General features: G+C 42.9%; 1 protein-coding gene across 1 annotated transcript in view; it reads right to left on the bottom strand.

Annotated features, from left to right (window-relative positions):
- Positions 1–13,868, bottom strand: part of LOC112072193 (angiopoietin-1 receptor-like) — a 45,539-nt gene extending 31,671 nt beyond the window's left edge. The window contains 10 exon segments of the mRNA XM_070439691.1: positions 2,882–3,077; positions 3,503–3,647; positions 3,971–4,116; positions 4,243–4,368; positions 6,525–6,662; positions 9,628–9,759; positions 10,272–10,424; positions 12,623–12,733; positions 13,307–13,486; positions 13,708–13,868. Of these exon segments, the coding sequence (XP_070295792.1) occupies positions 2,882–3,077; positions 3,503–3,647; positions 3,971–4,116; positions 4,243–4,368; positions 6,525–6,662; positions 9,628–9,759; positions 10,272–10,424; positions 12,623–12,733; positions 13,307–13,486; positions 13,708–13,801 (1,421 nt within the window). The 5' untranslated portion in view covers positions 13,802–13,868.
- Positions 13,869–14,217: the final 349 nt, after the last annotated feature.

Here is a 14,217-nt window from a genome sequence, read left to right as displayed (position 1 = left end):
ATGGGTAAATGGCCAACAAAAAACATATGGGAGGAGGTGTTTGGATGGGCTATTACGTATGCTGGACGGTGCATATCTGTAGCTTGCTCTTAAGTGTGTTTAAAGTAGGGAGATATGTTCTAGTTCGTATATTTTGCGTTTCATTCGTCTTGGGCAGACCGGAAAGAAACGGCAATTGATACATTTGCTTGGAGTGCATGAATACTGTGGCGCGTCGCTAACGTGGTGCGCTGCTACTGTGCCGTGGCTGGAGATAAGCGGGGTTTACCGAGTCAAAGACTATAGTATGCTGGGCCGTGGTTTGGCGCGTAATGAAGCGAAGAGCCAAGGAGTACAGTCGCAGTGTGGTAGTATATGAGCTTTGGTGACAAAAGGGATGGCATGTGAATGTCAGACTGCATCCATATTTGCGAGTAGCGTGTTGGAGCTACTTTTATATATGACATCGCGAGTAAGGATCGGTAAGATAGTCTTTTTACCAGGTATGGTGGACGCATGAGTGAAGGACTTGTCAATGCGAAATAAGGAAGCGCGAGTCTAGATTTAATTTGGATTGGAAGTGCTTACATGAGTCTAGGTTTTTGTAGTTGTCGACACATTCTAAGCTCAGAACCGTCCAGAGTATGGTGCGCGAGCCGATCGGTTGAAGAGCATGGATTTAGTTTTACTAATGGAATGGCACTTTAAAGAATAGCAGCATCCTTAATGACGAGTGAGTTCATATCTTCCAGATACCGCCAGACGACTTAGAAGAGCTGCTCGCTGCAGTGTTTGAGAGCTTTGAGCTATGATAAGGGTGGTCGTTTGACCGCGTACCATATACAGACGTATGGCATATGAGGGCAGTGATCGCTGAGTCTGTTAGACATGCAGAGGTGTATTCTAGGGGCAGTTGGTCAGTGATTATCTATGCAGCGGTGCCGGGGCGAACTATCCCGTTTGGTCACCTAACAGTAGACAATCTGGTAAATGGGGGGGCATTCATTCATATGTGTGTCGGCAAGTGGCGGGAGCTGCGGGAGTGAGGGGGGTCTGTAAAAGCGGACAGTGAAGAGACTTATTCATCGAAAGTGTGATTTTAACAGTTAAGCTCCGACCTGGTTGGGTACCCAGACCTGGATGCTTGACAGACTCTGGCAGAAATATCTCTGCAGTAAATTGCATAAAACACCCCCTTGCAATTCTATCATTGCGGAAAATGTATAAGTTGGGATCTCTGTAGGGCATGGGGATTACTGATTTTTGGTGCCTTCTAAGCCGGATCAGACCGCGTAAGCCATTCAGTTGCGAGTTGTAACTTAAAGCAGTGAGTAAAACACTTAGGGCAGGGTTCTGATGTAACATGTGAAACTCAAGCTTACGGTTACAGAAGTCCAACAAATGACATGAGGGCTTGGGAATGGGTTACACTGCGGGCTACAGGCCTGGAGAGTATGGTACAGGTGTGGAAATAGGAGTGAACGGCTACACGGGCCTGGAATAGAAGTGGACTGGGGGCTACAGGCCTGGGGAATAGGAGTGGAACTGGGGGCTACATGGCCTGGAGAATAGGGTGAACTGGGGGCTACACGGGCCTGGGGATAGGGTGGACTGGCTAACAGGAGCTGGGGAATAGAGTGGAACTGGGGTACAGGGCCTGGGATAGGGTGGAATGGGGGCTACAGGTGGGGGGGAATGGGAGGTGGGGGCTGGGGGCTACAGGGCTGGGAATAGAGTGGACTGGGTCGGCTGCGGTCTAGGGTCGAACAGGGGACGCCTGGGGATAGGGTGGACTGGGGGCTACAGGGCTGGGAATAGGAGTGGAACTGGGGCTATCGGCCTGGGTAATCAGGAGTAGGAACTGGAGTGTACGGCCTGGGGAATAAGTGATGGATACGGGCGGAGACTATAGCGTGAAGGGCAGCTGTGGATGACATGAGGAGGGTGGATGGATACTGGTGGCGACAGCGGGCTAGGAGAATACGGAGTGGTAACTGGGGTGCTACAGGGCCTGGATTAATAGGAGTGGAATTGGGCGTACCATGGGCTGGAGATAGGAGTCGTCGGCTACAGGGCGAATGGGGGACGTCAGCGGAATAGAGTGACTGGGGGTACAGGGCCGTGAGATAGGGTAGGAGACTTGGGCTATGGCCTAGATAGAGGGAACCGGTGGCTACAGGCCTAAAGATACTCGGGCACAGGCGAGATAGGAGTGGAGGACTCAGGCGGAGCATAGCCAGGGACTGGTAGGGGTTAACTCCGTACATGACACCACAGGACGAGGATGAGTAGGTGAGGGCGGCTCAGGCTCAAGAACTGGTACGGCTAGTGGGTTGGGGACATGATTAATAAAAGGAGCAGATTCCTCGGGCGTGGTAAACAATTCAAAGTCGTCACCGATGACTGACATTAGACATGGCAAATTTATCAGAATTGCAAGAAAATGAGCTTTAATAAACCGCTAAAGAGTTTGTGTGAACAATTTGGTCGCACTCCGCTTGCTCGCCATACAATAAACACGCAGGCGAAGCGCGGATGTTCCCCCAATGCTGGAGGAAACTGTTTGACTCCTGGTTTACATTACATAGGTAGCAGTTCAGTGTCTGTGGTGTACACGCTAACAAGGCTAAGAGTCATTTGTCTGTAGCATGTAGCTAGTTCAGATTGTGTTCACAGTGGTAGCGTAAGAGTTCATGTCTGTAGTGTATGTACGTAGAGGTCAAGAGTTATGTCTGGGTAGACAGCTCAGGTTAGAGTTTCATGTACTGTGGTGTAACATCACCGGTAAGTTCATTGTCTGTGTTAGCAGTACAGGTGAGTTCTTGTCTGTGGTGTACAAGTACAAGGTAAGAGTTGCAGTCTGTGTCTACTTTACAGGTAAGAGTTCATGTCTGTGGTGTACAGTACAGGTAAGAGTTCATGTCTATGGTGTACACTACCTTCAATGGTCTTCCATACAGAGGTATTGACCTGCTTGTAGATGACCTTGACAGAGGTCACCGGTCCGTCTCCTGTGTACGGCTCCTTGTTGACCAGCACAACCAGGTGATACGGACCACTACCATTCAACATGGGAGGATACTGGGGCATCGGAGGGACTGAGAGAAAGAGAGAAAGAGAGAAGAGAAGTGTTCAAATACACATTCACAAAATGGAAGACATTTTCAAGAAAAAGACGACAAAGGAGGAGACGAAGACGAAGGAGATGAAGTGGAAGGAGGAGACGAAGAAGGAGATGAAGAGGAAGGAGGAGATGAAGAGGAAGGAGGAGATGAAGAGGAAGGATGAGACGAAGGAGGAGACGAAGAGGAAGGAGGAGGCGAAGACGGAGGAGGCGAAGACGAAGGAGATGGAGAGGAAGGAGATGGAGAGGAAGGAGGAAACGAAGAGGAAGGAGGAGACAAAGACGGAGACGAAGCAGGAGACGAATACGAAGGAGGAGGCGAAGACGAAGCAGGAGGCGAAGACGAAGGAGGAGACGAAGACGAAGCAGGAGGCGAAGACGAAGCAGGTTTTCTCCTACCTTTGACGTTGACCATGAACTCTCTCTCTGCCTGTCCAGCTGTAGTTTTCACCTGACAGATCCAACAACCAGTATCTCTCTCAGTGATCTTATCCACCCTGAACTTAGACGTGGTCTGGTCATTCACCATATCAGTGTCAAATGCCTAGGGAAAACATCAATCCAACCATACAAATAGAATCACATATTAGCGCTGTGAATTAAGCATGTGATAAGAAGAAATAGCTAATGGGGTGATTGCTAATCGTGGTAATTGCTAATCATTGCTAATGCTAATTATTTTTGAATTATCAAATAAACTTCCATCTACATAAAGAAACACATTCTTAAAATATCCAATTTGATCATTTCTCTGCTACTTACATAGCTTGGTCCCAAATCCATTTGTGCTGTCTTGACCCAGGTGTGTCTATGACCAGGAGTTGACAAGACAGCACAAACAGATGTGGGGACCAGATTAACACTTACATATATTCTGGTTTTTCCTGGTTTGAGTAGGATGATCTCACTGTGTAGAGGAGCTGGTTGACCCGTGGCGCTACAGTTGACAATGTACTGAACCCCAGCATTCAATTCTGTATCCATGAGGTTACTGACTACGACAGGTGCCCTGTCTAAAAGGAAACATCATCATCATCAACAACAACAATGTAGTGAATTCTTCAATTTCAGGGGAACAGTAACAACATCCATTTAGCTTTAATATGATAGTGGAGAGTTTGTGGAGCTGAAGTTTTAACCTTCTTTCTCACAGCGGGAACCGTGTCGTCCCACACAGACACAGCCACGGAACCGGTCGCAGTGTCCCTTGTCTCCACATTCACACGTCAGCCTGCAGTCAGCTCCGTAGAACCCCGGAGAACAAGCTGGGAGACACAGGGACAAGCACAGAAATACATGACAGTACTATCTATGAATAAACAAACCACTGTAGTTTAGTAATAAGAAAGGTGATCGACTATTATAACCTCAACCAGATGGGATACCATACTTTATGGTAGCCTGGTCCCAGATCTGATTGTATCGTCTTGCCAACTTATACTTCATGGTAGCCTGGTCCCAGATCTGATTGTGTCGATCTTGCCAACTTATACTTTCAGGTAGCCTGGTCCAGATCTATTGTGTTCTCTTGCCAAACTTATACTTCATGGTAGCCTGGCCCAGATCTAGATGTGTGTCATCTTGCCAACTTATACTTCATGGTAAGCCTGGTCCCAGATCTAGTTGTGTCATCTTGCCAACTTATACTTCCTGGTAGCCTCGGTCACATCTGATTTTGCCAACTTATTACTTTATGGTAGCCTGGTCCCAGATCTGATTTTGCCAACTTATACTTCATGGTAGCCTGGTCCCAGATCTGATGTTTTTTTCAACTTACTACTTTATGGTAGCCTGGTCCCAGATCTTGATTTTGCCAACTTATACTTTATGGTAGCCTGGTCCCAGATCTGATTTTGCCAACTTATACTTCATGGTAGCTCTGGTCCCAGACCTGATTTTGCCAACTTATACATTATGGTAGCCTGGTCCCAGATCTGGATTTTGCCAACTAATACTTATGGTAGCCTGGTCCCAATCGATTTGCCAACTTATACTTATGGTACCTGGTCCCAGATCTGATTTTGCCAACTTATACATTATGGTAGCCTGGTTCCAATCTGTTTTCCAACTATACTTTATGTAGCCTGTCCCAGATCTGATTTTGCCAACTTATACTTTTATGGTAGCCTGGTCCCAGATCTGATTTGCCAACTTATACTTCATGGTAGCCTGGTCCCAGATCTGATTTTTCAACTTATTTTTTTTTTCTTTTTTTACTTCATGGTTAGCCTGGTCCAGATCTGATTTTGCCAACTTATACTTATGGTATTCGGTCCCAGATCTGATTTTTGCCACTTATACTTCATGGTAGCTGGTCCCCAGTGTCTGATTTGTTCAAAACTATACTTCATGGTAGCCTGTCCCAGACCTGATTTGCCAACTTATACTTATGGTAGCCTGGTCCCAATTCTGATTTTCCAAACTTATACATTATGGTAGCCTGGTCCCCAGATCTGATTTTGCCAACTTATACATTATGGTAGCCTGGTCCCAGATCTGATATTTGCCAACTTATACATTATGGTAGCCTGGTCCGCAGATCTGATTTTGCCAACTATACATTATGTAGCCTGTCCCAGATCTGATTTTGCCAACTTATACATTATGGTAGCCTGGTCCCAAATCGATTTTGCAACTTATACTTATGGTAGCCTGTCCCAGATCTGATTTTGCCAACTTATACATATATGGTTAGCCTGTCCCAGATTCTGATTTTGCCAACTTATACATTCATGGTAGGCCTGTCCCAGATCTGATTTTGCCAACTTATACATTTATGTAGCCTCGTCCCACGACTGATTTTGACAACTTCATACTTCAATTGTAGCATCTGGTCCCAGATCTGATTTTGCCATATGTTACTTATCGTGTAGCCTGGTCCCAGATCTAGTGTTGCCAACTTATAATTATGGTACGCCTGGATTCCCAGATCTGATTTTGCCTAAACTTATACTTCATGGTAGCCTGGTCCCAGATCTGATTTTGCCAACTTATACTTCATGGTAGCCTGGTCCCAGACCTGATTTTGCCAACTTATACTTCATGGTATTCTGGTCCCAGATCTGATTTTGCCAACTTATACTTCATGGTAGCCTGGTCCCAGACCTGATTTTGCCAACTTATACTTCATGGTAGCCTGGTCCCAGATCTCTTACCGTCATTGATGATAATGACAACCATAGGAACATAATGAGAATGAACTGATCTGGAACCAGCAGATCACAACTTCATTTTCCATTTTTTATAAACATATCAATGTACAGTATATCAGTGTAGAAACAATAACRTGCCCAGGGACTGCGGTTGAAAATAAGCCAGGCTGGCTAAAACCGTCTCTTTTACTCTAATGTTGATTAATGTGCACTGTCTCCGTAAAAAAATTAAATAAACTCTCAAACTCAAACAAGTCCTCTCCTCTCACCTTCACTACAGTTGAATCCTCTCCAGCCAGTACCACAGGAGCAGCCGTATGGGTCTCTCTGACAGAACACCATGGCCCTGCAGTATCCATCTCTACACCACTCTTTACACGTCCTCCCAAACTTACCCTCGCCACACACTGGAAAATAAATGACACTTTGATCAGGTTTAGGGTTAATTTGGACATATGCAGAAATATAGATCAAATGTAACGTCATTCAATGTTAACAAATACTTAAAAAGAGATCATTCTAAATATATGGACCGTGCATCATCATTAAGGCACTAACAATCACTAAATACATATACTACTGTAAATGTATTTAGTGATTTATAGAGGGTCATTTGCTTAGCTTGGCAGATCCCGTTTACTACCTAGTGCCATGACCACACCACACACTGTAAAACAAAATGGCATTCCAGCACTCTAAAATCCCGACCAACATTCCATGGAGATTTGGAAACATTCCAAAGAGCGAGATAAGAGACCAAAGCACTAAATCACATGGCGCATAATCAGCCAGGATACATTTAGTAGACAATAAACCACATTCCCTTCGGGACAATAAAGTTTTCTATCAAAATGAATGCCTGTAATGGGGCAGGGTGGCAGCGTAGTCTAGTGGTTAGAGTGTAGAGGTGGCAGCGTAGCCTAGTGGTTAGAGCGTTGGTTGCTAGATTGGTTGCTAGATTGAATCCCTGAGCTGACAAGGTAAAAATCTGTAGTTCTGCTCCTGAACAAGGCAGTTAACCCACTGTTCCTAGGCCGTCATTGAAAATAAAAAATTGTTCTTAACTGACTTGCCTAGTTAAATACAGGTTAAATAAAAATAAAAATAAAATAAAAATGAGAAATAACAGGTACAAGAAAAATAGGACATATATTTAACCGCCATAACCCCAACAATCACACACGTGATTCAGACCCCTTGATTTTTCCCACATTTTGTTTGGTTACAGCCTTATTCTAAAATGTATTAAATTGTTMMTTTTTTTCTTCTCATCAATCTACACACAATACCCCATAATTACAAAGCAAAAACTGTTTTTTATAAATTTTTAGCAAATGTATATAAAAATATAAAAAAATGGAAATATCAGATTTACATAAGTATTCAGACCCTTTACTCAGTACTTTGTTGAAGCACCTTTGGCAGCGATTACAGCCTCAAGTCTTCTTGGGTATGATGCTACAAGCTTGGCACACCTGTATTTGGGGAGTTTCTCCCATTCTTCTCTGCAGATCCTCTCAAGCTCTGTCACGTTGGATGTGGAGCGTTGCTTTCAGGTCTCTCAAAATCATATCAAATTATATTGGTCACAAACACATATTTAGCAGATGTTATTGCAGGTGTAGCCAAATGTTTATAAATAAATGTAAGAAAAAACACAACAACAAAAAAATACTGCAAAGTTGCTTAGGAGCTAGAGGCAGAGCATGTCTGTCGGCGCCATCTTTAGAACCTCCAGACATGTTTGATCGGGTTCAAGTCAGGGCTCTGGCTGGGCCACTCAAGGACATTCAGAAACTTGTCCCGAAGCCACTCCTGCGTTGTCTTGGCTGTGTGCTTAGGGTCGTTGTCCTGTTGGAAGGTGAACCAGTCGGAGGTCCTGCGCGCTCTGGAGCAGGTTTTCATCAAGGATCTCTCTGTACTTTGCTCCGTTCATCTTTCCCTCGATCCTGACTAGTCTCCCAGTCCCCTCTGCTGAAAAAGATCCCCACAACATGATGCTGCCACCACCATGCTTCACCATAGGGATGGTTCCATGTTTCCTCCGGATGTGACGCTTGCCATTCAGGCCAAAGATTTCAAAATTGGTTTCATCAGACCAGATAATCTTGTTTCTCATGGTCTGAGAGTCTTTAGGTGCCTTTTGGCAAACTCCAAGCAGGCTGTCATGTGCCTTTTACTGAGGAGTGGCTTCCGTCTGGCCACTCTACCATGAAGGCCTGATTGTTAGGGTGCTGCAGAGATGGTTGTCGTTCTGGAAGGTTCTCCCATCTCCACAGAGGAACTCTAGAGCTCTGTCAGAGTGACCATCGGGTTCTTGGTCACCTCCCTGACCAGGGAGTCTTGGTGGTTCCAAACTTCTTCCATTTAAGTATGATGGAGCCCACTGTGTTACATAAATGTTTTGGTACCCTTCCCCAGATCTGTGCCTCGACACAATCCTGTCTCAGAGCTCTACGGACAATTTCTTCGACCTCATGGCTTGGTTTTTTTCTCTGACATGCATTGTCAACTGTGAGATCTTATAAAGACAGGAGTGTGCCTTTCCAAATCCTGTCCATTCAAATAAATTTAACACAGGTGGACTCCAATCAAGTTGTAGAAACATCTCAAGGATGATCAATGGAAACAGGATGCACCTGAGCTTAATTTCGAATCTCATAGCAAAGGGTCTGAATACTTCAATAAGGTTATTTATAGAATAAATATTCTTTATTTATAGAAAATCTATGGCAAGAGTTGAAAATTGATTTCTAGCAAAGATCAACAACCAACTTGACAGAGCTTGAAAAATGTTTAAAAAAAAGAATATTGTGAAAATATTGTACAATCCAGGTGTGCAGAGCTCTTAGAAACTCACAGCCATAATCACTGCCAAATATGTTTCTAACATTTGTCGTCTCAAGGGGGTGAATACTTATCTAATCAAGATATATTCGTGTTTTATTATTCATTTATTAATTTTAAATGGTAGAATTTTTCTTCCACTTTGACATTACAGAGTATTTTGTATAGATCGTTGACCAAAAATGACAATTAAATACAATTTAATCCCACTTTGTAAAACACAACAAAATGTGGAAAGAGTCAAGGGGTCCGAATACTTTCTGAAAGCTCTGTACATTCACAGATAAGAGATGTACTGTAATACTTTCTGAAAGCTCTGTACATTCACAGATAAGAGATGTACTGTAATAGCATTGAGTATTCACAGAAATGTTGAATGTCCCTGTCAAATAAATACAATTAAATGATGTGCTTTTTACCAACTGGAAAAACATAGTGACACACATGCAGAACTCCCCGGTACAGTTACACGTATAGCTAGTACACATACAGGGATACACTAATAGAGGATGGGCTGTTTTTTACCAGTTTCACAGGTGTGTCCCTTGAAACCGGGTGGACAGATACACTCTCCTGTCTCGTCATGACAGACCCCTCCGTTGGAGCACCGAGGACAGCTGTGTTCACAGCTAGGACCCCACAGGCCAGGCTTACATTCTAGGATTCAATCATAAAACACCTCGTTAGGAAGAAATTCTCTAGGCTGAGGGAAAAAATGTTTTGGTCTGCAATGGATACACTTTACTTGGGTTGAGTCAATTCTAAATGGTCAACTGAATTTCCAATGTAGTTATCAGATGAAGTTTTCACAAAGAACTGACATATCAAAAACAGGATGTTTTGGTAGAATAAGTAACATTGGGTAGTACTACAGTACTATTGGGTAGAAGTAGAACTTACAGTAGTATTGGCTAGTATTGGGTAGTACTACAGTAGTATTGGGTAGTATCGGGTAGTACTACAATAGTATTGTGTAGAAGTAGAATTTACAGTAGTATTGGGTAATACTACAGTAGTATTGGGTAGTACTACAGTCGTATTGGGTAGTACTACAGTAGTATTGGGTAGTACTACAGTAGTATTAAGTAGTACTACAGCAGTATTGGGTAGTACTACAGTAGTATTGGGTAGTACTACAGTAGTATTGGGTAGTATTGTGCAGTACTAACTTCTGACAATGAGCCTGGTGATGGCTGATGTGGACTTGGCTCCAGCGATGGACCTGGCTGTGTAGAGTCCTGCGTCTGAGGACTTCACTCCAAGGACGGGGTACACCAGGATGTCTGGGATCTCATTCTTAGGCACTGAGTGGATGAAGGAGCCTGGAAGAGACAATACGTTTAACTGAGGAGGAGTCCGGTGATCCGTATTAACATGAGGGGTTGAATATTGTTGACCCYTGGGCTGAATGTGAATATTGTTGACCCGTGGGCTGTATGTGAATATTGTTGACCCGTGGGCTGTATGTGAATATTGTTGACCAGTGGGCTCTATGTGAATATTGTTGACCAGTGGGCTGTATATGAATATTGTTGACCAGTGGGTCTAAATGTGAATATGTGAATATTGTTGACCAGTGGGCTGTATGTGAATATTGTTGACCAGTGGGCTCTATGTGAATATTGTTGACCAGTGGGCTGTATGTGAATATTGTTGACCAGTGGGCTCTATGTGAATATTGTTGACCAGTGGGCTCTATGTGAATATTGTTGACCCGTGGGCTGTATATGTCAAACCTCTCATAGTAGCAGTGCTGATTTAGTGATTATAGACGTGACCCTAATCGCATCTAGTGTTACATTCAAATCTCCCAACCATCATATCTAAGCCAATATGACACCAAACTCAATGACAATTCACAAATCAACTTGATTGGAGGTACACAACACACTCCCCGCCTCTCGTCATGAGCCGTCCGTCCGTTACCGAGAACCACATACCGAATTTTTTATCAGGGCTGTTAGCATTAGGTTCGTCAGACAAATTTTTTTCTCCCAGAACTAGCTCAATATCTAGGCGTCGGATAAAAATGAGACTAGAGAGTCCATAATGTGACCATTAGACTTGCTTTCTTTTAGAGTTTGTAGAACCAATAGTTCTGATTACATTTATAATTGTTCGCCCTCACATGCTAATTTTTGTCCGTTAATAAGAAACAATGATGTGCTACCTTTTTGTAGCATTTCTAACAATGCTAACATCTTTTCAGACAAATCTCAGAGTTCTAACACTGGGTTGGTTGCTCGGCAACAACACAGCTGCTTGCACCATGCTGCCAGTCATAAGAAGTGCATGGAACAAACCTAGGCTACTGTATATTGCTAGCTATATGGTGATATTCAACCTGAGGTTAATCAATAAACACAAGCAGATATTTTGATTAGCTTGGTAGTTAACTAGCTAACGTTACCTAGCTAACGTTAGCATGATTGTACAAAGCCCAGCAGCCAGCCTCTGTCGCTAGCTAACACCAGTCAGCTGAATGCTAGAAAATAAAGGTAGCTAGGCAATAAATGTGCATTTGTTTTTTATTAGTTAGGTAGCTAGCTAACTAGTCAGCTAACGTAAAGTTATACCAGTCAGATGAGAGCTAACGTTGGCTAGGTAGCTAACCAACAAACAAAGAAAGCTAGCTAGCTATATTTTGCGAAGTAAGGTTTTTCAAAAAGGGCTGAAGTCATCATGTGTAAACTYCTGATCGAGACACTTGTGTTACAGTTAACGTTAACTAGCTAGCTAGGTAACGTTAGCCAACGTAAAACTATAACTTTAGCTACCGTGTATGGCCAGTTCATGCACCACAATACATCATACTTTCTCACACAAAACATAGCTCGTTAACATTAGTTACGTTATATTTAAAACCACCAAACTTTGGGAAACTGACACGGTGCTCGAGTTCATTTTGCATTGCACAGACCAAGCTATGGTAAGACGAGGTAGCCAGAATTCAGACAGGACAAACACTGCAGTTAGCTARGCTACATTTCTTCAACTAAGAACAACCAAGACACAACACAAACCACCACCATTTTATTACGTTACAGCCTTATTCTAAAATTGATTAAATCTTCTTTTTTTCTGAGGTTCTTGTAAGTATAAAAGCAAAGCTTTCTTTCATTAAATTTTTTTAAAAGCATGAAAAGGTAGGGTGATGGGATAATATCTTACTGTGGTGTATGAAGAAACCAATACTTTACCCTGTATATGGTACAAATTACATTACTGTGGAAGCACCTTCTCTACGAGAATGAATCAGGCTGTTTGAGAAGGTTTGAATCCTAAGCAACCGGCCTACACATAGTTTGAATTACAATACCAACATAGCTACAGTAGCAGGTCAAAGCTGTGTGCTGTAAAACCTTGGTAGAGCATGGGTGGAGTAGGCATTGTGGTGCTCATGTGAATTTCTTTATTTTTAGGCTTCAATGCCTATTCTCACTTAAAACGTATTATTAGGTTTAAGGTTAGGGACAAACAAACAAATATAACTAGTTAGGCTACATACTGAAAGATTTACCATTCTTATAGATGACTGCGTCCTCTGCAAACACTTTCCTGCGTGTGAAAGAGATGTTGACATCTTCTCCTATGCTGACTGTGATGGTCAGGGACTCTGGCAGGAATGCAGCTAGAGGGAAATATAAACACAATGGTAGAATAAGTAACAGACAGCAGAAACCAGAAAGCACAGCAGTCTGGAAGAGTTCTCAATAGTGCTTAGTTTTCGGCTAGATTTAAGTAATTGTTGTGTAATTCTGTCACGTAGTCCACAAATATTAAATAAACAACGAACAGAAATAATGTTATTGTAACTCCCTAATGAAAACAATCAAAGCCAAACAGACAGAAAGGGGATTAATGGTGGCACAGTTTTGCTGTGACTTTGCCGTGTGACTTAGGGTCCAGAAAGGAAGGCATCAGGCAAACAAACACTTTGACAGGAAGAAAATGTTCACGTACCAGAAATCAACCCTGCTGTCTGTCTGTAGACTTGACATTGTTTGGGTTTCATTAGAGAGTCGAAATAACAGTGTATCATGCCCACAATGGAATGTGGCAGAAAATGTGTCAATGGTGAACTTGTTTAAATTTAGAACTTGTTTAATTTAGGAGCCACCGAAAACCTCAAAACCTAACATATTTTTTGCAATGGAAAATACAGAACTGTACAATCTAGAACACAATATCAATGCGTTATTACCTTCATTCAGCATCTTATAAGTATATATCTGATTTTTGTCACTCTTTCTGGCCCTGCAGTAGAACTCCCCAAAGATATCACTTCGAGTTTTCCATTCAATCTTAGAGGCATGGTGGTAGGCTGTATCAGGGCTGACGGGCAGGCTCTGGGGGTGGGTCAGGGGGAAGTCACGGCCCATACCTAACACACATGTTAAAAATGTGTTGGAAATACAATAACTACACAATAACACATTTTAATGTAACAAGAAAGTGTATGGTAAAATACAAACAAACAAAAAAACTATTCTACAAATTTCAACTGTATTGGAAACATGTTATTTGACACGCCAACGGACAGAACCATGTTAGAATTTGCAAAGGGAATGTGTTCATCTTGTGTGAAAGTCCCATCCCCATTACCCAGGGTACTGCTGGAGCTGGATGTAACAACGTCCTGCCGGGAGGTCCAGTCACTGCTGACACAATGGAGGGAGGAGTCTGATGATGTCACCATGGGGTCAGGGTTCACCAAGGTCAGGTCCGCTATGTCGAGGGCATCACCTGGGACAGACAGACGGAGACACACAATTTACAAAAGGAGATAAGTATCAGAGATAGTAGACACAAGACAAAGTGAAAAGAACTGGTTCATTTGGTTGGGATATGACATCATGAGTCAACAAAGGTGTACAGTTTCTCATCATTGACCTCTTCATGATATCGGGGACATTGGTATCAGTAACACATTGACCTCTACATGACATTGGTATCAGTAACACATTGACATCTTCATGATATTGGTATGAGTGTCACACATTGACCTCTACATGATATTGGGGACATTGGTATCAGTAACACATTGACCTCTTCATGATATTGGGGACATTGGTATCACCAGCGGTGTTGATGCTAGTGTGTGTTATTAATCCA

The sequence above is a fragment of the Salvelinus sp. IW2-2015 genome, unplaced genomic scaffold (assembly GCF_002910315.2).
Source record: "Salvelinus sp. IW2-2015 unplaced genomic scaffold, ASM291031v2 Un_scaffold1852, whole genome shotgun sequence".
NCBI classification, from domain to species: Eukaryota; Metazoa; Chordata; class Actinopteri; order Salmoniformes; family Salmonidae; genus Salvelinus; species Salvelinus sp. IW2-2015.
The sequence above is the reverse complement of the archived record's forward strand: the minus strand, read 5'-3'. Positions and strand labels throughout refer to the sequence as shown.